We start from the raw sequence: 23,109 nt of genomic DNA, 5'->3' as shown, positions 1-23,109 counted from the left end.
ACAATATTAAGTTCCGTGCGTAGCGCTGTATTACTTACACAGTTGGGCAGTTTTAATATCCCTCTTAAAAACTGATTTTGAATAACCTCTAGGTGGGATAAGTTGACAAAAGTCCCCCAAATTGAGATGGCATAAGCAATTGTCGGGATCACCTTGGCCTTGAAGACTTTCAGCGCCGATGGGATATGAAGGGCCCCATCGGTGAAGAAAAATCGCAAGATCGCCAAGGAGATAGCTTTGGCTCTATTTGTAACATAGGCTACATGGGCCTTCCATCTAAGGTTATGTTGTAACCAAACTCCCAAGTATTGGAATCTATAGACTTGTTCGATGACTCTCCCATCAATTCTCCAATTATGGAGTTTCCGGCTCTTTGAGAAAATTAGAATTTTAGATTTCTCATAATTAATTGTAAGGGAATTTGCGTTACAATATGATCCAAAAATTTTTAAGGCCCTCATAAGACCTACTCTAGAAAAAGAAAGGATGACTGCGTCATCCGCATATAGTAACAAAGGGCAGCGATAAAGTGCTAGGCGGGGTGCATGAATCCTTTCTTGAGCCTCTATTAGGGGAGTCCTCATGTCGCTTATGAACAAATTAAACAGGAATGGAGCCAATATACAACCCTGTCGGACACCTCTGTTAATGGGAATTGAATTGGTGAGATCGCCCTCCGGGGTGAGTCTTACTCTAGCCGCTGAGTTCTCATGGAGTTTGATTATTAGCCAGAGAAGCCTTCTGTCGATGCCCCAGCGGGTGAGTTTTTCCCAGAGGATGCTCCTGGAGATACTATCGAATGCTGCCTTTAGGTCAATGAATGCCACACAGAGTTGGCCACCCTTTGGGGTGGAATATTTCCAGGCAAGATGCTGTAAAATTAGAATATGATTTATTGTTGACTGTTTTGGGCGGAATCCAGCTTGTTCGGGCCCAATTAATTTTTTCTCTTCGGCCCATTGAATAAGTCTGTTCAACAGGAAGCGGGCATACAGTTTCCCCACTATTGAGAGCAGACTGATATTTCTGTAATTCCCCGGGTCATCTGGTGAGCCCTTTTTGTGGATTGGAACGATAACAGCGTCCTTCCATACTTCCAGGATCATTCCAGAGTTGTTAACGGCATCGAAGATGGTTGCCAGGGCTTTGGCCCACCAGTCCGCGTGGTATTTTATAGCTTCAGCCGGGATCAGGTCTGGTCCAGGCGCTTTCCCTGTTTTAAGTTTAACAATCAAGTCATGGATGTCTTCCGGATCGGTGGGGGGCCAGAGGGGAAGCTGATCTTGAAATTCATCTCTTGTGTTAACAATACAGTCAGTTGTGGCAAAGTAGTTTTTTAAGTAAGATTCCCAAACCGGGGCAGGAATAATAGTTAAAGGGTATCTTTTAGTTCTTTTATTTACCAGGAGCCAAAATTGTCTGGAGTTCCGTGATGATGAGGCTTCTATGATTGCCCGCCATTGATTCACTTGCCATTCCTGTCTGGCTCCCTTTTGAATTTGCTTGTAGGCCGATTTTGCTTGGAAATATTCTTTTGGCAGGACCGTTGCCCCGGAGGCTTTATACTCTTTGTATATGTTACTAAGAAGTTGTCTAGCCTGTTTACAAGCACTATTGAACCACAGTGCACCTATCTTCCTTTGTGTTCGATTTATTTTATGCGTCGGGACAGAGAAAAAAGACGTTAGATCTTCCGACAGGTTCGAGAATAGTCTTAGAGTTTGATCATGATCATAATAATCCTCGATTAAGCCTGAGTATGCTTGTTTTAGTCGTTGTTGGAAATATGCTGAGTATTTTTGGGCCTGTAGTTCGGACCATTTTATACTTTTGATTTGCAATGCTGAGTTCGTAATCAAATGTGTTGGGTGTCTATCTCCATCTGGGGTCCAGTCTATAGTCATTGTGGCGACCAACGGCAGGTGGTCGCTCAGTTGAATATTTTCAACTTTAAAGTGGGAAAATTTGGGGAATATATCATGAGATACTAACATATAATCCAGGACACTGTTTGCAGAGGAGCTTATGTGTGTAAACTCACCCGGTACGTCGGGCAGGCAGTTCCCGTTTAAAATCACTAAGTTTAGACGTAGTACCAATTGGTAAAGAAGGGTTCCTGCTTCATTTACCCTTTTGTCTTTGGAAAGTCTTTGATTATGGAGGGAGAGGTCATTAATGAATTCTGGGGTTATCCACCATTTGGCTTTGATTAAGGACTCCCAGTTTGTTGCAATGCGGGCATTGAAGTCCCCTGCTATAACATTGGGTATATTGGGGTATTTGGAGTGACAAAGAGTAAGATGTTCCTCCAAGATTCCCCATTTATTGTGTAAGTCTGCAATGTTGCCTCCAGGAGGAAGATAAACATTTGTTATAACAAGTTCAAAATTTTTCCCCGTAATCAGGGCTGTAATTGCAAAGGTGGAAGCATTTACAAGCGTGAGTTTTGCCTGTATTTTCAAGGAAATTGCTATAACTAGTCCTCCACTAGGCCGGCCTCCTTTAGTAGACGGGCATGCCGGTAATGATGTAACATCAAAACCATTAATATCTACTCTCCCCTCTTCCCATGTTTCCTGCAAGAGAATTACTTGGTGTGAGTTTATTAGTTTTACAAGGTCCGGGTCAGATTTTTCCCCCTTCCAGCCTGCTATGTTCCAGCTTAAAAGGGAGAACGGGAGAGGATTTGACTGAGGTTTGGGTAGTCACAATGGAGAAGGGGGGAACGCTGATCTTGGTGGGTTGTCAAATTTAAAGAAGTCAGTAATTTTCCTTTGCCTAATAGTAGATGACTTCTCTCCTTTTGGCACAGGTGTGCTTCTTGAGCTATTTGTAATTATGCTCTGCTCGCCCGATCCTATAGGGGTAGTTTCCTGGTTTGGTCTAGTCTCCTCTCTGAAATCCCTTATTTTATCAGAGAGCTTATCACCTAGGGGAGCAGAGATTAAGTCAGTACAAGTTTTAACTATTATTGGATTTTCCTTCCGTGGGTATATCATCTTATTTATATGGCCCAAGGGGTCTTCTGTCCAGTCCATATCGGTAGCGGATTGAACTTCTAAATCATCAGCTAGAGATTCTCCGTCCGATAATGATGACTCCAGGTCAGGCATTGAGGAATGTGTCGAAATACCACCGGTATATAAGAAACTTGAGGACCATGACCTGACCTTGTCTATGTTGGAACTTCAAGGGAAAGAGAGGAACTTAAGACTTCGGGCAGTACCAGAAAAAGAACAGGACAATTTGGTGGACTATCTTATGAAGGAATTTACAGAATTTTGGCAAAAGGACTTGGGGAAGGAAGAAATTAAGATAGTGAGTGCTTTCAGGATTGGTAGGAAACAAAGAAAGAACAAAGCAAGGGACTGCCTGATTTCTTTAAGATCAAAAGAAGAAAGAGATAAAATTCTGAATTTACAGTACCAAAGAACTTTGGAAATTGAAGACTCTTTCGTGGAAATTTTCAGGGATATTCCTAAACTTATCTTGGATGTCAGGGCCCACTACAGAGATCTGGTGGACCTATTGAAAAGAAATAAAATTCCTTTCAGATGGGAATTCCCTCAAGGTTTATCCTTTAAATTCAAAGGAAGGAAAATAAGAATAAGGACTGTGGAGGATAAAGACAAATTTCTGAACGAACAAGAGGAGAATCTACAGAAGGGAGTGACTGGAGAGGAGCCAATCGTCTCAGAAGGAATTGTGGACATAGCTAATTTATCATTCGGACTTGCTGAACCAGGGAAAGACACACCACCGACAGAAGAAGAACAACTCGGGGCAGTAGGAGGGAAGAACAAGTAATTTACCATGGCTCTGTAACTTCTAAGTTGGAATTGTAATGGGATCAATTCCCCTCGAAAGAGGAAAAGTGTTTTTCATATATTAAGAAAAGAACAATTGGACTTGATTTGTTTACAGGAAACACATGTAATGAGGTCACACAGGAAGTTGCTTATTAATAAGAGATTGGGACAAGAATTGATTTCATCTGACAAGGTTAAAAAAAGAGGAGTTGTGATATATGCAAAGGAGAAACTTTCACCGAAACAAATCTTTAAAGATGAACAAGGAAGATATTTGGCTATTGAAATTCAACTTCAAGGAGAAAATTTTTTGATTGTAGGGGTGTATGCACCAAATGAGGGGAAATCTGAATTCTTTAAGAAGTTGCATGAGGTTCTCTTGGACTATATGGATTATAACATAATCTTAATGGGAGATATGAATGGAGTTGTTTCTACAAATATGGACAAGGCACAAAGACAGGTAATCACCAAAGATGGGAGATTACCAAAGACTTTTTTTGAACTGACTGACAATATGGACCTGATTGACATTTGGAGAACTAAGAACCCCCTAGGGAGAGAGGGAACTTTTTTCTCTGAAGCTAAAATGACCTGGACTAGAATCGACCAAATTTGGATTACTAGAGGAATGGCACCAAAGATAAAGAAGGTAGAAATCTGCCCTAAAACTTGCTCCGACCATAACGCTGTAAAGATGGAGATGAAGCAAATAACACCCGGTTCCTTTAGATGGAGGATGAATGACACCCTATTTAGAGATGAATAAGTATACAAAAAGGCCCAAAAAACTTTGAGAGATTACTTTGAAATAAATTTGACTACTAATGTTGAAAAAAGAGTAATCTGGGATGCCAGTAAAGCCGTGATGAGAGGGTTTCTGATTCAACAGAATGCAATAAAGAAGAGAAGTCGAAATGAGAAAAAGGATGAAATTCTGGAGAAAATAAAAGAAGGAGAGAAAAAACTGAGAGCAAAGCCAAAGTCACAGGAGATTCTGAAAGAAATAAAGCTACTTCAGGTACAATATATGGAATTGATGAACCAGGAAATAGAATGGAAAATTAAACAAATGAGACAGAAGACATTTGAATCAGCAAACAAATGTGGGAAACTATTAGCATGGCAACTGAAAAAAGACAAAAACTAAATACAATTACAAATCTGGAAGTAGAAGGAAAAGATATACATAACCCAATTGAGATTAGAAACTGCTTCCAGAAGTATTTTAAACAACTATACGCACAAGGGCCACAGAACGAAATGGACATAGACCGATTTTTGAAGATAAATGGATTACAAAAAATTTCACAGGAAAGTAAACTTATGTTGAACTGTAAAATAACCGACCAGGAGATAGAAGGTGCCATTCTGAATATGCAAGTGGGCAAGTCTCCAGGACCGGATGGGTTGTCTTCCTGCTACTACAGACTTTTGAAAGAGTGGCTATTGCAACCATTGAAGGAAGTTTGTAATGAAATTTTGTAGGGGAAAAGGGCACCAGAATCGTGGAAAGAGGCCTACATTACACTAATACCAAAAACAGAGACTGAAAAGACTCAACTTAGGAACTACCGTCCCATATCCCTATTAAATGTGGATTACAAAATCTTTGCTGACATTTTAGCTAAGAGATTGAAAAAAGTACTGATTGAGGAGATTCATAAGGACCAGGCGGGCTTTCTTCTGGGTAGACATCTTTCGGATAATCTAAGGAATATAATTGACATTTTGGAGAAGCTAGAAGTGAACATAAACACTAAGGCAGTTTTGATATTTGTGGACGCGGAGAAAGCCTTTGACAACATTTCCTGGAGCTTTATGAAAAAGAACTTACAGGGTATGGGGGTAGGCCATGGTTTTGAGAATGGTATTGGTGCAATATATTCAGAACAAATGGCTAAACTAATTGTAAATAATGTGGTTACAGAACAGTTCAAGATAGAAAAAGGGACACGACAGGGATGCCCAATTTACCCTCTGCTTTTTATCTCGGTCCTGGAGGTTTTGCTGAACATGATTAGAAGGGACCGGATGGTTAAAGGTATACAGGTCGGAGCCAAACAATTTAAATTAAGAGCGTTTGCAGATGATCTAGTTTTGACACTACAGGAGCCAGAATCTAGTACTAAAAGAGTTTTAGAATTAATTCAAGAATTTGGTCAGGTTGCAGGATTCAAATTGAATAAGTTAAAAACCAAAGTTCTTGAGAAAAACTTAACACCGATAGAGAGAGAAAAGTTCCAGAATGAAACAGGCTTAACTGTGGTTAAGAAAGTGAAATATTTGGGGATTAATATGACAGCTAAAAATGGGAATTTGTTTAAAGACAATTATGAAAAATGTTGGGCTGAAGTGAAAAAAGATTTAGAAATTTGGTCGAATTTGAAGCTTTCCTTGTTGGGTCGAATTGCAGCTATAAAGATGAATGTATTGCCTAAAATGTTGTTTTTGTTTCAAACTTTGCAAATTTTGGACAAAATGGATTGTTTCAAGAAGTGGCAGAAAGACATTTCTAAATTTGTCTGGCAGGGCAAGAAGCCTAGAATAAAATTTAAGATACTAACTGATGTAAAGGAAAGAGGTGGATTTGCCCTGCCAGACTTCAAACTCTACTATGAATCAGCAGCATTTTGCTGGTTGAAAGACTGGCTGCTTCTTGAGAACACAGACATTTTGGATCTTGAAGGTTTTAACAATGTTTTTGGGTGGCATGCATATTTGTGGTACGACAAGGTGAAACCACACAAAGCTTTTAAAAATCATATTGTCAGGAGAGCACTGTTTAATGTTTGGACTAGATATAAAGATCTATTGGAAAATAAAACTCCAAGGTGGTTGTCACCAATGGAGGCTAAGGCTCAGAGAAAACTTAACATGGAGGCCAAATGGCCAAAATACTGGGAAATTTTGGAACAAGAAGGGGCAGACTGAAATTGCAGAGTTTTGAGAAACTGAAAGATAAAGTGCGAGATTGGCTTCGTTATTACCAGATAATGGAGGTTTATAATTTGGACAAGAAAGTTGGTTTCCAGGTGGAAAAATCTAAATTGGAAACAGAATTGCTAGAATCCAAAACTAAGACTTTGTCAAAAATGTATAACTTGCTGCTGAAATGGAATACTCAGGATGAGACGGTTAAATCTGTAATGATTAAATGGGCACAAGACGTTGGACATAATATCATGTTTGCTGACTGGGAACAGTTGTGGACCACCGGGATTAAATTTACGGCATGTAATGCCTTAAGAGAGAATATTATGAAAATGATATACAGGTGGTACATGACCCCAGTCAAGCTTGCAAAAATCTATCATTTGCCCGACAACAAATGTTGGAAATGTAAGGAAAATGAAGGTACATTCTTTCACCTTTGGTGGACGTGTCCCAGGATTAAGGCTTTCTGGGAAATGATATATAATGAATTGAAAAAGGTATTTAAATATACTTTCTTGAAGAAACCAGAGGCCTTTCTCTTGGGTATGTCTGGCCAAGTGGTGCCAAAGAAGGACAGAACTTTTTTTATGTATGCTACAACAGCAGCAAGAATACTTATCGCAAAGTATTGGAAGACGCAAGATCTACCTACTCTGGAAGAATGGCAGATGAAACTAATTGACTGTATGGGACTGGCAGAAATGACGAGCAGAATCCGTGACCAGGGAGAAGAGTCGGCAGAAGAAGATTGGAAAAAATTTAAGGATTATTTACAGAAATATTGCAAAATTAAGGAAAGTTAAATGGTGTTGGATTGAAACTGAGTGGTTTCTAGCTGTAATGATATAAAGGAACATAGATGGGAAAAAAGGGTTTGAAAAATAAGGTAATGTTATAAGCTGTAATGCTTTAAATGAAGGATTTGCTGAACAAATAACCTTAACTGGGATACAAGGAGGAGAAGTATGAGGAGGTCTGAGAAATTTGTTATTTAAAAGTATGATTTATGAACTTTATGGTTTTTTTTAATGTTTTTGTTTGTTCTGTTTTTGTTTGTTTGTTTAAAAAATTGGAAAATTTAATAAATATTCTTTTTTTAAAAAAAGGAGGAAAATGGAAACTAAAATCTTATGTACATGTCAAAGATTACGTGTATGATTGGTTGCATTACTTTCAGGTAAATGAAATGTTTAAAAAAGATATAAAGGAAAGTGGATATGCAGAAAAAGATTCAAAGTTCCAAACAGAGATAATAAATAATGAATATAAAACTCTGTCAAAAATGGTCAAACCTGAGACTTTCCTTGTTAGGCCGAATTGCTGTTATTAAGATGAATGTTTTGCCAAGAATGTTATTTTTGTTTCAAACATTGCAGATTGTGGACAGAATGGACTGTTTCAAGAAGTGGCAGAAAGATATATCGAGATTTGTCTGGCAGGGCAAAAAGCCCAGAATAAAATTTAAGATATTAACTGATGCAAAATAAAGAGGGGGGTTTGCCCTGCCGGACTTAAAACTGTACTATGAAGCAGCAGCTTTTTGCTGGCTGAAAGACTGGCTACTTCTTGAGAACACAGACATTTTGGATCTAGAAGGGTTCAATAATAGATTTGGTTGGCATGCATATATATGGTATGACAAGGTAAAAATTCATAAAAGTTTTAAAAACCATATTGTCAGGAAAGCATTGTACAATGTTTGGATTCGTTATAAAGATCTGTTGGAAAACAAAACCCCTAGGTGGTTATCACCAATGGAGGCCAAGGAAGTTAAAAAACTCAATATGGAATCTAAATGGCCAAAATATTGGGAAATTGTAGAACAAGAAGGTGGAAATGTGAAATTACAGAGTTATGAGAAATTGAAGTTTAAAGTAAGAGACTGGCTTCATTATTACCAGATAAATGAAGTTTTTAAACAGGACAGGAAAATCGGCTTCCAGGTGGAGAAGTCAAAGTTAGAAACAGAATTGTTAGAACCTAATACTAAGAATTTGTCTAGAATGTACAATTTGTTGCTGAAATGGAATACACAGGATGAAATGGTTAAATCAGCTATGATTAAATGGGCACAAGACATTGGTCATGACATTATGTTTGCTGACTGGGAACAGTTATGGACCACCGGTATAAAATTTACGGCATGTAATGCCTTAAGAGAGAATATTATGAAAATGATTTATAGGTGGTACATGACCCCAGTCAAGCTCGCAAAAATTTATCATTTGCCCAATAATAAATGCTGGAAATGTAATGAAACTGAAGGTACTTTCTATCACCTTTGGTGGACGTGCCCAAGGATTAAGGCCTTCTGGGAAACGATATATAACGAAATTAAGAAGGTGCTTAAGTGTACCTTTCACAAAAAACCAGAGGCTTTTCTCCTGGGCATGGTAGGCCAATTGGTGTCAAAGAAAGATAGGACGTTTTTTATGTATGCTACAACAGCAGCAAGAGTTCTACTAGCAAAGTATTGGAAGACACAAGAACTACCCACACTGGAAGAGTGGCAGACGAAGGTGATCGAATATATGGGACTAGCAGAGATGACGAGCAGAATCCGTGACCAAGGGAAAGAGACGGTGGAGGAAGATTGGAAGAAATTTAAACTTTATCTTAAAAATTCTTGTAAAATTATTGAGTGTTAAAATGCCATGGGTAAAGCATAGCAGATTTGCAGCGATAAATGATTGGACAAGAGGAAAGAAAAGGGTTAAAGAAAGGAATTAATAAGTAATTCAGACCAGGGGTTGCTGAAAAAAAGTTCAAAACAGGGATGCAGAAAAGGGAGGCATGGGGAAGTCGTTGAAATTGGGTACACGAAAAAATTTATGAAATTATACATGTTTATATGTTTGTTTGTCAGTGTGTGTTGTTTGTATTGTCTTATATTATATGTTGAAAAACCAATAAAAATTTTATAAAAAAAACAAAACAAAAATGTATAAGATATTGTTAGAATGGTTTATGAAAGACGAAGAGGTTAAATCGGTAATGATACAGTGGGCCAAAGCCATTTCCGACCTGGGAGGAGAGGGGGTTGCGGGCTGAAATCCCTCCCACATCTCACGCGGGGGCTGGCCCTTGCCCCCGCGTGGTTAGGGAATCCCCGGGCGTGTCAGCCCACCGGCCCGCCAATCAGCAGGCTGGGGAGGCGTGGCCTAGCCTACTTAAGGCCGGGCACGACCGGGGACCGCCCTCTTTGTCCCCTGCAGTCGCCCCTTCCACAATGAGATCGTACAAAAAAGCATGGGCCGATTTCCTGAAATTCCGCAACAAATTTCCTAGCGCAAAACAGAAATCTGTCCCCTCAACGAGGGAGGTCCTCCACTATTTAGCCCACTTGAAAGAGATGGGCAGGGCACCTAAGACTCTCAATATTCACTCTGCAGGGATTTCTTACTTCTGTAAAACCTTTTTCGCCACAGACCCGTGCGCAAAATTTATAGTGCGTAAGACCTTGGAAGGGTGGCGCCGGCTGCAGCCCCCCACCCCTGACAGGAGGAGGCCCATAACTTTCGATATTCTGACACAGATACACAAAAAGTTACGGGACATATGCTGGTCGAAATATGAAGCTCGCCTATTCTCGGCCGCTTATTCCATAGCCTTCTTTGGGGCCCTTCGTATAGGGGAAATGGTGTGCGAAGGAGGGGCTTCCCATGCACCGAGGTGTATTCTCTTAAGCGACTTGACCCTTTCAGCAAATGAGCTTATAGTCCAAGTGCGGAGCTCTAAGACCGATCAGCAGGGCAGGGGGGCCCTCTTACGGTTACCAGCCGCGCAAGGTGTCGGCCCCTGCCCAGTTAGGGATACAAGGCGTTTCCTCTACCTAAGACCCAGTAGCCCAGGCCCCCTATTGATTCATGCTGACGGAGCGCCTTTGGCTAGGCACCAGTTTACACGGGTGATGCGCAGGACTCTGGCGGCTTGTGGGCAGCCTGCGGCCGAATTTGCGGCTCACTCCTTCCGAATCGGTGCAGCAACCACGGCGGTGCACCTTGGGCTCTCCACTGAGAGGGTGAAGGATCTGGGGCGGTGGAAATCTAATGCGTACAGGGCTTACGTAAGAAAGACCGTATGACTACTGGGCGCGTCACTGACCTCGGTTTCCTTGTCTATTTGCTTTTCAGAATTCCGAAAGCTGCGCATTTGGTTGGTGGGCCACAGCATTGTGTATTGGGCCAGGAAGCGTGCCATTAGTACCGGGCTGGGTCAAAATTTGAACTTACCTGCTGATGTTGAGCTAACGTGGATAGCACGAAGAGGGATGCGCTGGAGCGAATTTATGCCAACCGTGATGGCGAGAGCCGCCACTGAGGGCCCCCCGATGCCTTGCTCATCCAGTTGGGGGAAAATGACTTAGCATACCGCAAAGCTATTGATTTGAGATGGAACATCTTTGACGATTTTGATGGCCTGATGGCGGTTTACCCAAACATAACTATCCTGTGGTCCTCGTTGCTTGAGAGGAGGACATGGAGGGATTGTGTGAGCCCGGTGGGAATCAATAAAGCAAGAAGGGTCTTGCAGCGTGCTGTGGAGCGTAGAGTGGCAGCTCTGGGCGGGGGCGTCATTCGACACCCGAGCATCCAGTACAGCAATGAGGCCCTCTACAGATGGGATGGCGTGCATTTGTCCGATGATGGAAACGATATATGGTTGGGGAACATCATTGCAGGGATTAGGAATTGGTTACAGGATTGAAGGTATTGGCGGCGAGCTTTGCTCGGGTGGCGGTTAGGCATTGGCAGGGGTCAATTGTTATGCAAATGATGGGGGGAAGGAAGCGCCATCACCTTCCCCAAAGTAAGGGTAGTCCGGTAGAGGACTCCGAGGGGCGTGGCCTTGTCCGAAACCTAGGGAGGTAAGGGCCCCCGGCACGCCCCAGAGCGGTGACACCCGTGGGATCCTAGTTGGCGTACTTCAACAGGACTCCCACGGTTTGTGGACAACCCTTCCCGGTTCCCATGCCGGGTAGTCGATAGGAGCCAATGCCTAAGGCCAATACCTTCCAATTCTGTAATCAATAAAGTTGTGGCCTTTTTATGCCCATTAACCTAAAATTCTGTGTCCGGCGTCTTCATTTCACATGGGGGAGGGGTCTTGCCACGCAAAGACTTTGGATATAACATTCAATTTGAAGATTGGGAAAAATTTTGGAAGGAAAGTTTAAAATTTACTGCATGCATGGGGTTGAAGGAAAATGTAATGAAAATGTTTTATAGATGGTATATTACTCCGGTAAAATTGGCAAAAATGTATAAAACATGTAATAAGTGTTGGAAATGTAAAGAAAAAGAGGGAACATTCTACCATACGTGGTGGGAATGTAAGAAAGTAAAGAGTTTCTGGGAAGCAATATATAATGAATTGAAAAAGATGTTCAAATACACTTTTGTTAAGAAACCAAAAGCCTTTCTTTTAGGGATTACAGGAAAAGACATTAGAAGAAAAGACTGTAAACTTTTCCAGCATGCAGCAGCAAGAATTCTATTGGCTCAGAAATGGAAACAAGAGGAAATACCGACGATTCAAGAATGGAGAATGAAATTGACTGACTATGCAGAACTGGACAAACTGACCGGGAAAATAAGATATGCCCGAAACCAAAAGTTCATCGAGGATTGGGGGAAATTTGTAGACTATCTGAAAAAGATATGTGAGGTGCAAACAACGCTAGTGGGGTTTCAAGAAGCACTGTAAAAATTTAAGAGGTATTGCTGAAAGAAAATAGAAAGGGGAGGGAAGACAAATGGCAATGCAATTAAAGGAATGCGAACTGAAGGGTAAAAATGGATGATTACCAGGGAAGTTGAAGGAAGTCCAAAATCTGTATCTTGTTAAAATCAGGTAAAATTTGGATAAAATTGTATGATTATATTGAAAACTAATAAAAATTTATTATAAAAAAACCCAAAAACTAGACTGCAGGACATTGAACGCCAGGAACTAACAGCAGCAGCAGAGAAAACATGTTCCCCTCTTAACTTTAAACTTTCTTGGGCATATGAAATTAACCACAATTATCTTGAATTTTTGCTTAATCCTCAAGAAAGAAGGGCATTTTCACTGGCCAGGTTTAATTCAGATCCATCAAACCTCCTATGGGGAAGGTTCTCGGGAATGGTGGAAGGAGAAAGAATTTGCCCATGTGAAGACCATCAGGTGGAAACTCTTACACATATGATTCTTAAATGTAAACTATATGTTGATCTCTGCCAGCAGTTCCTAGATCAACTCTGTATCCCCAAATGGAAACCAGAGTTAGAGGTCATACATTTTCTATTATTGGGGAATAATCAGGAGCTCACCAAGTTAGTGGCTAAATATCTTTATCTATTTTTTTGTCGTCGAAACACAGTGCAGACGTCTGATCTCCCTGGAGACCTAGAGATGTAATGTTAGGCTGCTTTGCCTCTTTCATTTGACAAATGTTTTGTGTCAGTGGGAAGGCAGGAATTCTGTATTGATTTGCTATGGATGTTTGTATGTGATGCCAATAAAAGGTTTGATGATGATGATATTAAAACATTTTTTATATACTGAACAGTTAAAACAAATCACATTCAAAGGAATTGGGTGGATCCTAAAACACACACATCTCAACAAAAACGAGAAGACACTCTTCTGTGAGGGGGAATTCCATAATCGAAGAGCTGCCCCGGGAATGAGCTGTCCTAAGCTATCAGCACCCAGAACTTCTGAGGGTGGCAGATCAACCAAAAAAAGCTCAGAAAACTCTCAACACCTGAGAGGGTCTGTAGGGAAGAAGGCAGCCTCTCAGGTATCTGAACATACCCTAGAACCCACACAACATATGCTCCAATTGGATGGTTTTTACTCACAATATTTGCAGCTCTGACTTGCATCTCATAGTTGTCCTGCTTGCCTTGGGTTGCCCAAGAAACTTGGGTTTCTTCCTCAATCTACAGCAAATGTTAGAAACAAAGATTTTACACTGGGTTCAACATTTTTCTTCCACTGTTCAGAGAAGAACAGCCCTCTCACTATCATCAATGAGATTTTATTGCATTCCCTCTGCCAGAGGTTCCAAACACTTCAGGCAAAAGCAGGCATGGGGAACATGTGACCCTTTAGATGCCGCTGGACTACAACTCCCATCATCCCTGACTGCTGACCATGCTGGCTGGGGCTGATGGGAGATGGAGTCCAAAATCATCAGGAGGAGCCACTGGTTCCCCAACTTCGCCAAAGAAGAAGCAATAGAACACCCCCAACTAGTAAAATGGAGGTTTCTCATTCAATCCCTGTTATAGGAACATTTATTCATTTAGGCCTCCCTTCTATTCTATAAATTTGAAGCAGTATTATACCACTTTACACAGTCATGGCTTCCCCCAAAGGATTTTGGGAACTGTAGTTTCTTAAGGGCACTGACAGCTTTTAGGAGACCCCCTATTCACCTCACTGAGCAACAATTCTCAGAGTGGTTCAACAATCAACCCCTCTTTACAGGGAGCTCTGGGAGGGGACTAAATATCTCCTAACAACTTTTGACACCCTTAACAAACTAAAGCTCCCAGAATTCTTTGGGGGAAGCTATGACTGTTTAAAGTCATATCATAGTGCTTTAAATTGAATGTGAGAATGTGGCTGCAGATTCTCCCCAGCTTTGACTTAAAGCAACAATGAGGTAATATTTTTATGTTCCAATTAGGTGAGCAAAAACTTGGAGTTTGGATGGAAGAAAGAATACCCATGACATGAGGTCCCACCACCCACCCACAAATAATCTCATACCTTTGCAGTTTTGACTATTTCTGTGAAGTTATCCATGATAGACTTGATGTCATCTTTCAGCCTCTTGTTGTAAGACTGAAGGAGGGTTTCCTTGCTCTGGGGGAGCACGCGCTGCTGCGGCATTGTGGTGGCAAGAAGAGAATCTTAGCTGCTCACCAAGAAAGCTCAGAAAGAGTTACAACTAAACAACAATTGAGAGTCAAAGCTTTATTACATATATTTCAAGACAACAGTCTTGAATGAATAAGCCATTCATTACAAGCAGTGAGTTGCAACATAACCAGACACTGGAAAGAGCTTTCTAGCATAGTAGACAATTGGTACAAAACAGTTTGGGAATCAGCCCTCCTTGACAGAGTAATAAATAAACTACGGTTGACATAATAATAATCTATTTTTTATTTGGATGCCGCTTGTCTGACTGGGTTGCCCCAGCCACTCTAGGAGCCTCCCAACAGAATAGTAAAAACTTCCCTAAGCAGGACTGCCTTTAGATGTCTTCTAAAAGTCTGATAGTTGTTTATTTCCTCAACATCTGACAGGAGGGCATTCCACAAGGTGGGCACCACTGTTGAGAAGGCTCTCTGCCTGGTTCCCTGTAACTTCACTTCTCACAGTGAGGGAACCACCAAAAGGCCCTCAGTGCTTGATCTCAGTGTCTGGACTGAAAGATGGTAGTGCAGACACTCCTTCAGGTATACAGGGCCAAAGCTGTTTAGGGCTTTAAAGGTCAGCATCAACAATTTAAATTGTGCTTTGAAATGTACTGGGAGCCAATGTAGATTCTTTAAGACTGGTATTATATGGTCCCGATGGCTGCTCCCAGTCACCTGTCTAGCAGCCACATTCTGGATTAGTTATAGTTTCCGAGTCATCGTCAAAGGTAGTCCCACGTAGAGAGCATTGCAGTAGTCCATGCGGGAGATAACCAGGGCATGCACCACTCTAGTGCATAGCTGTCAACATTTTCCTTTTTTTAAGGGAAATTCCCTTATTCCAAATAGGATTCCTCGCAAGCAAAGGGAAAAGTTGACAGCTATGCTCTAGTGAAACAATCTGCAAACAGGTAGGCTCTCAGCCGGCATACCAGATGGCAGTAGAAAAAAGACAGTCACAGAACCGAGAACTTACACAAAACAAATGAAATACCGTGAAAATCCCTGAAACGAGAAGTAATCGACTAGAAATATTATCTTATAGAATTTAACTACATAACAAAAATCAAAAAGTTTAAGGAAAAAATTAGAAAAACCTAGAAGTGAACAAAGCCTCAACGGGATGCCAGCTACAAACCTCGTTTCACTGAACTATTCAGTTTCCTCAGAAGGAAATAGAGAAATCATAAACCTTAAATGATTTTAAACAAACTCAAGAACAGGGCTGAAATGCTCCCCTGAGTTTACAAAAAAGGTTTGAAAACCTAAATGGCAAGTTTTAGACGCTGCCCTATTTAAAGAAAGCCAAGCAGTAGTAATAAGGAGTTGAGGACTCGGCTGTGAAAACTCTAGTATTGCCTTTACAAAAAGGTTTAAAAAACCTACATAGCACAAATTCAAAGAAAGGAATACAAGATAAGCTGTTTTAGATTTTAAACAAACTCAGGAATAGGGCTGAAACACTCCCATGGTCTAGATCTTACCGCTGATGTTAAAGACTGATACAGGGTGTTTCCAATCACAGATATTAGCATCAGATGTCATTAGTTTTGTTACAAGGTGCTGATTAATTGAGCCACTAACCTGTTTAAAGATTTATATATATGATGTATCACCCTGAATGAGCAAGTGAACGCAAGGATTGCAATCATTTATTATATTTATTTGATCTGATGAATTTGTGATATTGCTGTATTGATGATAGGCTGTAACTAATTAGATAATTGTTCATAATCAATTTTTAATATATTTAGTGAAACTGGTGAATATAAAGTATTAGTGAATCCATAGGCCAGAGATTATCATCAGATTGGTAAAATTGTCATGATTGTATTAAGGAAGATTGAATTTAATTGACATTCATTAATTATCACATTGGAAATATTGTCGTGATTGTATTAAGAAAGATTGAATTTAATTGTTATCCAGTCTGTAAGACAGAAAGAAAGAGAACAAATTACACTGTGAGCTAATTGAATTTCATAGTGATGTTTGGTAAAAAAACAACTGTGTCAGGTTCTGCGGCAGTTTCAGCCTCACAAATCAGGAGAACTTCAGTAATTGACATGGATCAACCGCTAGATATGAGAGAATTAATTTTAAGTTAGAAGAAAGATATCCAAGATTTAAAAAATAATGTAAATGAAAAGGCAAAAGCAACAGAAGAAAAACTTATTTCAATGGGAGTTAAAATAGATGAAAATGTGAAAATAACAGCTGAGTTACCAACTCAGGCCAACAATTTAGTACAAAAAAATCAGAACTGACGAAAATAGTGCTAGACCTTAAAGGTAAAACACAGAATCTAGAGGAAGCTCAGAAAAAATTACAAAATGAAAATAGAGAGTTGAAAAGGGAATGCGATAAGATAAGGAAAGAAACAGCAGATCTGAAAGCGCAGCAGGATTCAACTCTGGATTCTATTGCGATGTTGCAACTGCAGAGAAGGGAGAATACCCTAAGATTCAGAGGACTAGCAGAGGAAATAACTGGGGGAGGGATCTCAAAAGAGCTAGCAGCTTGGTTAGACTTAGAAGAAGGAGAAGTAGCACAAAAAATAGAAAAAGCATTCAGAGTCAAATCTAATGTAGCAAAAGCAAATAACTGGCCAGCTGTCTGTTTAGTCTCTTTTAACTCTATGGATTTGAGAAACAGAATTTTACAAGGTAGTAACAAGAAGAAATTCCAATCGGAAGGAAATGATATTATCGTCCACAAGATTATCCCAAATCGATTGATAAAAAAGTGATGCTTACAAACCTCTAGCCGAGGCACTAAAGGCAAAGGCAGTGGACTATAGGTGGGAGTACCCTGAAGGCATCTCCTTTTTCTTCAAAGGGAAACGTAGAAAGTGCTTGTCGGCATTAGATGCGGACAAGTTCTGGAGAAAGTACGGTACCGGAAAGAGCTTGGAGGAAAAAGACAATTGTTGGGAGAATCAGAGGAAATTGAACAAACAGTTGAGAGTTAGGAGACAGATCTAAGAAGGGAATTTATTAAAAGTATATTGAGACCTTGAATGTGTAATTTATTTTTTTATTTTTTTAACCTGTTGACTTATCAGAAGAAATAAAGTATGGATTATAAATTTATTACTTGGAACGTAAATGGTTTAAATGAAAAATCAAAAAGGAACAAGGTGGAACATATTCTGGTTAAGCAAAAATATGATCTAATCTGTCTGCAAGAAACCCATGTAGTGGAAAAACATAAAGGAGTATTAATAAATAAAAGATTGGGGCTTGCGTTTATTACATCAAGTAAAGAAAAAAAGAGAGGGGTGGTAATCTATGTAAAACCTCAGATGGAGCCAACACTGCTTTACAATGACGAAGAAGGTCAAATGGTGATTATAGAAGTCAAGACCAATATTGAAAAAGTGATAGTTATTGGAGTTTTTGCACCAAATGAAAGAAAATCTGAATTCTATCAATCCTTGGAAGAAAAAGTCATAGAATATTTAGGGGGGGGGGAAATATATTATTAGGAGATTTTAATGGAGTAGTCAATCCAAACATGGACAGAACAATAAAGAAGAAAGAAAGGAGGCAGAACAAACTCCCAACTACATTTTTCCAATTAATAGAACTCCTGAATTTGTTTGATGCTTGGAGGTTTAAGAATCCAACAGAGAGACTTCCGATTGGCTCACCCGATTATGGCGGACAGGAGTTCTTTCGCAGAAAGGGCACCGGTGCGTTGAAGACAGGGGAGAGCCGCTAGAGCGCAGCGGCGCCCCAAAAAACCCTCAGATCAAGCGTTCTGAGGACCTGCAGTTCCTGCAAGTGCCGGGAACGACTCCCCTGCTCCCCAGTAAGCTCTGAAAAAGAGCGCTGAGTGTGAGCGGGGTTGGAGACGGTGGCACAAGGGAATCAACTCGCTTCCTTCAAAGCGCGAAGCTCTGAGTCTGGCGATCGTGAGCGGCCAATTCCTCCAAGGAAAAAAAATAAGAAATGTGGACTTAACTCTTCTGAAAATTGTGAGTAAAGCGATCTAATTTGGAACTACAAATTGGGAAGGAAAGGGATTTAAAAACGGAGGTCGATCCCTTTCACTGAAGCAAAAATGAAAGCAGCTAACGTTACCAAAAGCCGCAACTTTAACTTCATCTTTTTAGAAACTTTCAAGTGTTTCCTGTACCCCCTTTCTAGCAGGGGGAAGGGGGGGGGGAGACAAAAAGTAAATTTCCCTGCAGAAGAATTGGGGATTTGTTTGAACTGTCATATATTCTTTGTGGAAGCAGACCTCCCGGGTGAGGGAAGGCTAGACTCCATTGTGACGTAACAAAGGGATTGGATACTTTCAACTTTTGTTTCCCGCTTTGGAAAAATAAAAAATAACTACAGCTGCCAGAGCTCAAAAAATATATGGAACTGTATCTTTACCTTCTGCTACTAAGTTAAAAGCTTGAAACAAACTTTTGGGGATTTGATTAAAGGAGTAAATATAAAGATTTCTAAAGACTTGTACTTGTCAGATTGAAAGACTGCGGGGAGGAAAGACTTTTACTTTCGAGTGGGGACTACTGCAGCTGGGAAACAGTCTGTTTATCTCACTATCTCCCCCTTGTGACTGTAGCTGACCTTGGGGGGGGGGACTATGGATGGGGGTGACAAAGGAGACAAGACAGAAAAGTCAAAGAGATCAGAGAGAGCAAAAATTAAACCAAGAAGAGACTCTAGAACACCAACATTTGAAGAATCAGTAATACAACTTCTTCAGGAAATTAAAACAGAAGTAAGAGGGAACGCAAAATATGGCCTGAAGCTCAACATCAAAAAAACGAAGATCATGGCCACTGGGCCCATCACCTCCTGGCAAATAGAAGGGGAAGAAATGGAGGCAGTGAGAGATTTTACTTTCTTGGGCTCCATGATCACTGCAGATGGTGACAGCAGTCACAAAATTAAAAGACTCCTGCTCCTTGAGAGAAAGCTGATGGCAAACCTTAAAAAGCATCTTAAAAAGCAGAGACATCACCTTGCCAACAAAGGTCCGTATAGTTAAAGCCATGGTTTTCCCAGTAGTGATGTATGGAAGTGAGGGCTGGACCATAAAGAAGGCCGATCACCGAAGAATTGATGCTTTTGAATTATGGTGCTGGAGGAGACTCTTGAGAGTCCCATGGACTGCAAGAAGATCAAACGTATCCATTCTTAAGGAAATCAGCCCTGAGTGCTCACTGGAAGGACAGATAGTGAAGCTGAGGCTCCAATACTTTGGCCACACCATGAGAAGAGAAGACTCCCTGGAAAAGACCCTGATATTGGGAAAGATGGAGGGCACAAGGAGAAAAGGACGACAGAGGACGAGATGGTTGGACAGTGTTGAAGCTACAAACATGAGTCTGACCAAACTGCGGGAGGCAGTGGAAGACAGGAGTGCCTGGCGTGCTCTGGTCCATGGGGTCACGAAGAGTCGGACACGACTAAACGACTAAACAACAACAACAACAAGAGGGAACCAAAAAATTATTCAAGACTTGAGGAATGACTTTGTTGAATTGAAAGAGAACCTGAAGACAGTGAAGTCTGACATTACTTCACATGAGGAAAGAATTTCGCAACTGGAAACGGTAAAGGTCCGGGACTTAGAGACTGTCCAGCAGGAGGCGTTAAATTCAACTGTGTTTCTTCAATTGAAGGAGAAGGAGGCCCATTTGAGATTGAGAGGGGTAGTCCAGAAGGAACAGGACAACTTGAAGGGTTGGCTCATTGAAGAATTTTCAACTTATTGGGAGATCTCAAAAGAAGAATTAAATTCATGGATTGATAAAGCATATAGATTTGGCCCTAAAAAGGATTCTAAAATCACACATGATTGTATGGTGATTTTTAAAGCAAAAGAACAAAGAGACACGATATGGGGACACCACTATAAAAAAAGTCTAAAGATAGATGCGAAAGCTGTGATTCTGTTCAAGGAGGTCCCACAACATTTTTTTCATCTTTGAGAAATAATTATACAGATCTGGCAACTGTTCTAAGGAAGAAAAATATCTTCTTTAGGTGGGAATTCCCAGAGGGTCTCTCCTTCAAATTCCAAGGAAGGAAACAAAAAATCAGAACTGTTGGAGTGAAGGAGAGATTTCTGGAGAAAAACGCAAGAGAATTTGGTTTGGAAAGTTGGGTGTTGGGGCCGAAGGGCCCTAAAAAATTAAAATGTCTTTAAGAATTTACTCCTGGAATGTGAATGTTTTAAACTCTCAGAAAAAAAGAGGCCAAGTCTTTCATACTTTGGCGAGATATAATTTGGATATAATTTGTTTGCAAGAAACACAAGTCACAAGATTGCATAGAAAAATTTTGCAGAATACAAAACTGGGTCAGGACTTTATTTCATCAGACAAAGTTAAAAAAAGGGGAGTGGTTTTTTATGTCAAAGAAAAATGGAACCCCAAGTTGTTGTTTAAGAATGAGGAAGGAAGATACATTGCCATGGAAATTACAGCACAAGGCGATAAATGTCTTTTATTGGGAATTTATGCACCAAATGATGGAAAAGTAGAATTTTTCAGAAATTTGGATTCTAAACTCAATGACTACCTGGAATATAAAATAATATTAATGGGAGATTTGAATGGAGTAGTCTCCACATTTATGGATAAATCACAAGAGCAGAAAGTGCAAAATGCAGGCAGACTTCCAAAATTGTTCTTTGACATGGTAGACAAATATGATCTGTCAGATATATGGAGACTACAAAATCCTACAGAGAAAGACTATACTTTTTTCTCAAATTTGTCCCAGACATTTTTGCAAATCGATTACCAATGGATTACCAGGGATTTAACTCCAAGGGTAACAAAAATCCAAATATGTCCTAGAACTTGCTCTGACCACAATGCAGTGTTATTGGAAATGAAATTGTATCTGCAGGGTTCCTTCAGATGGAGGATGAATGATGGGTTGTTGAGGAATGATCAGGTGGTGGGAAAGGCCCAAAAGACTCTGAAAGACTATTTTGAGCTAAATATAAACACAGAGGTAGAAACAAGAGTCATTTGGGACGCTAGTAAAGCGGTGATGAGAGGATTCCTCATACAACACAATGCTATAAAGAAAAAGATACAAAATCAAAAAAAGGAAACAATTCTATCTCAAATTAAAGAGAAAGAAAAGAGTTTAAGATCAAAGCCGAAAAGCCAACAGATACAAAAAGAAATTAAAGTGTTGCAAACTCAATTTTCTCAAATTATAAACCAAGAAATAGAATGGAAAATAAAACTAAGGAAACAGAGGAATTTTGAATCTGCAAACAAATGTGGAAAACTGTTGGCTTGGCAATTAAAAAAGAGACAGAAACAAAACACAATTACAAATATTGTATCGGAGGGGAAATCTGTAGAAAACAGATATTAGAAAATGCTTTCAGAAATATTGTAAACATCTGTATAAGAAAGGTAAAGAGGATACAGATAAAATTTAGCAATTTCTTAGGACAAATGAATTGCAGAAAATTCCCGCAGATAAAAAACCACTGCTCAATGACAAGATTACTAGACAGCAGGTTGAGATGGCAATAAACCAGATGCAACTGGGCAAGGCCCCAGGACCGGATGGATTGTCTGCCAAATACTATAAAACTTTTAAAGATTGGTTAATTCAACCTTTGGCAGAGGTTTGTAATGAGATACTGAAAGGAGGGAGGCCACCTGAAACCTGGAGAGAGGCATTTATAACTCTGATACCAAAATCTGAGCAAGATAGGTCAGATGTAAAGAATTACAGACCAATCTCACTACTGAACATAGACTATAAAATATTTGCAAATATCCTGGCTAATAGACTGAAAAAAGTTTTATCAGAATATATACATAAAGACCAAGCAGGTTTTCTGCCTGGAAGACATATGAAAGATAATATTAGAAATATAGTGGATATTCTGGAAAGATTAGAGGCTAAAATAAACACCAAAGCATTATTAATGTTTATTGATGCGGAGAAAGCCTTTGACAACATCTCTTGGTTTTTTATGGGGGAAAAATTGGAAAGTATTGAGGGTGGTCAACAATTTCTAAATAGTATCAAAGCGATCTATTCTGAACAAAAAGCTAAAATTATTATTAATAATGTGGTATCGGAAGAAGTTAAAATTGAGAAATGAACCAGGCAAGGGTGCCCACTTTCCCCTCTATTATCATCATCAATCTTTATTACAGTCCAGAGACCCAACAAATCATTACAAAACAATACACAGTTCATACAGCCTACCTCCAGGTTAAACAAGCATTTTGTTTAGAATATAGGGCTCATTTGATCTTGCAACCACCGATAAAAACTTTGCCACTGCTAATGTTCTAACATTTGTCCGGTCTTCCCTCTATTATTTATTGTGGTCCTGGAGGTCTTGCTGAACAGTTTGAGAAAAGAAGAGAAAGTCAAGGGCATTGTAGTGGGTTCAAAATAATATAAACTAAAAGCCTTTGCTGATGATTTGGTTCT

The 23,109-nt window shown here is 39.9% G+C and overlaps 1 protein-coding gene across 2 annotated transcripts in view; it reads right to left on the bottom strand.

The window, feature by feature from the left end:
- LOC128405964 (mediator of RNA polymerase II transcription subunit 22-like) overlaps positions 1 to 23,109 on the bottom strand; it is a 167,361-nt gene that overhangs the window by 40,360 nt on the left and 103,892 nt on the right. For both annotated transcript variants that reach the window (XM_053373021.1, XM_053373022.1), the window contains exons 2-3: positions 14,511 to 14,658; positions 13,595 to 13,675 (exon numbers count right to left, since the gene is read on the bottom strand). In XM_053373021.1, coding sequence (XP_053228996.1) covers positions 13,595 to 13,675; positions 14,511 to 14,633 — 204 coding nt within the window. In that variant the 5' untranslated portion in view covers positions 14,634 to 14,658. The remainder of the gene's footprint in view (positions 1 to 13,594; positions 13,676 to 14,510; positions 14,659 to 23,109) is intronic.

Source organism: Podarcis raffonei, chromosome W (genome assembly GCF_027172205.1).
Source record: "Podarcis raffonei isolate rPodRaf1 chromosome W, rPodRaf1.pri, whole genome shotgun sequence".
In the NCBI taxonomy this organism is placed as follows: domain Eukaryota; kingdom Metazoa; phylum Chordata; class Lepidosauria; order Squamata; family Lacertidae; genus Podarcis; species Podarcis raffonei.
This window is presented reverse-complemented; position numbering and strand designations above follow the sequence as displayed.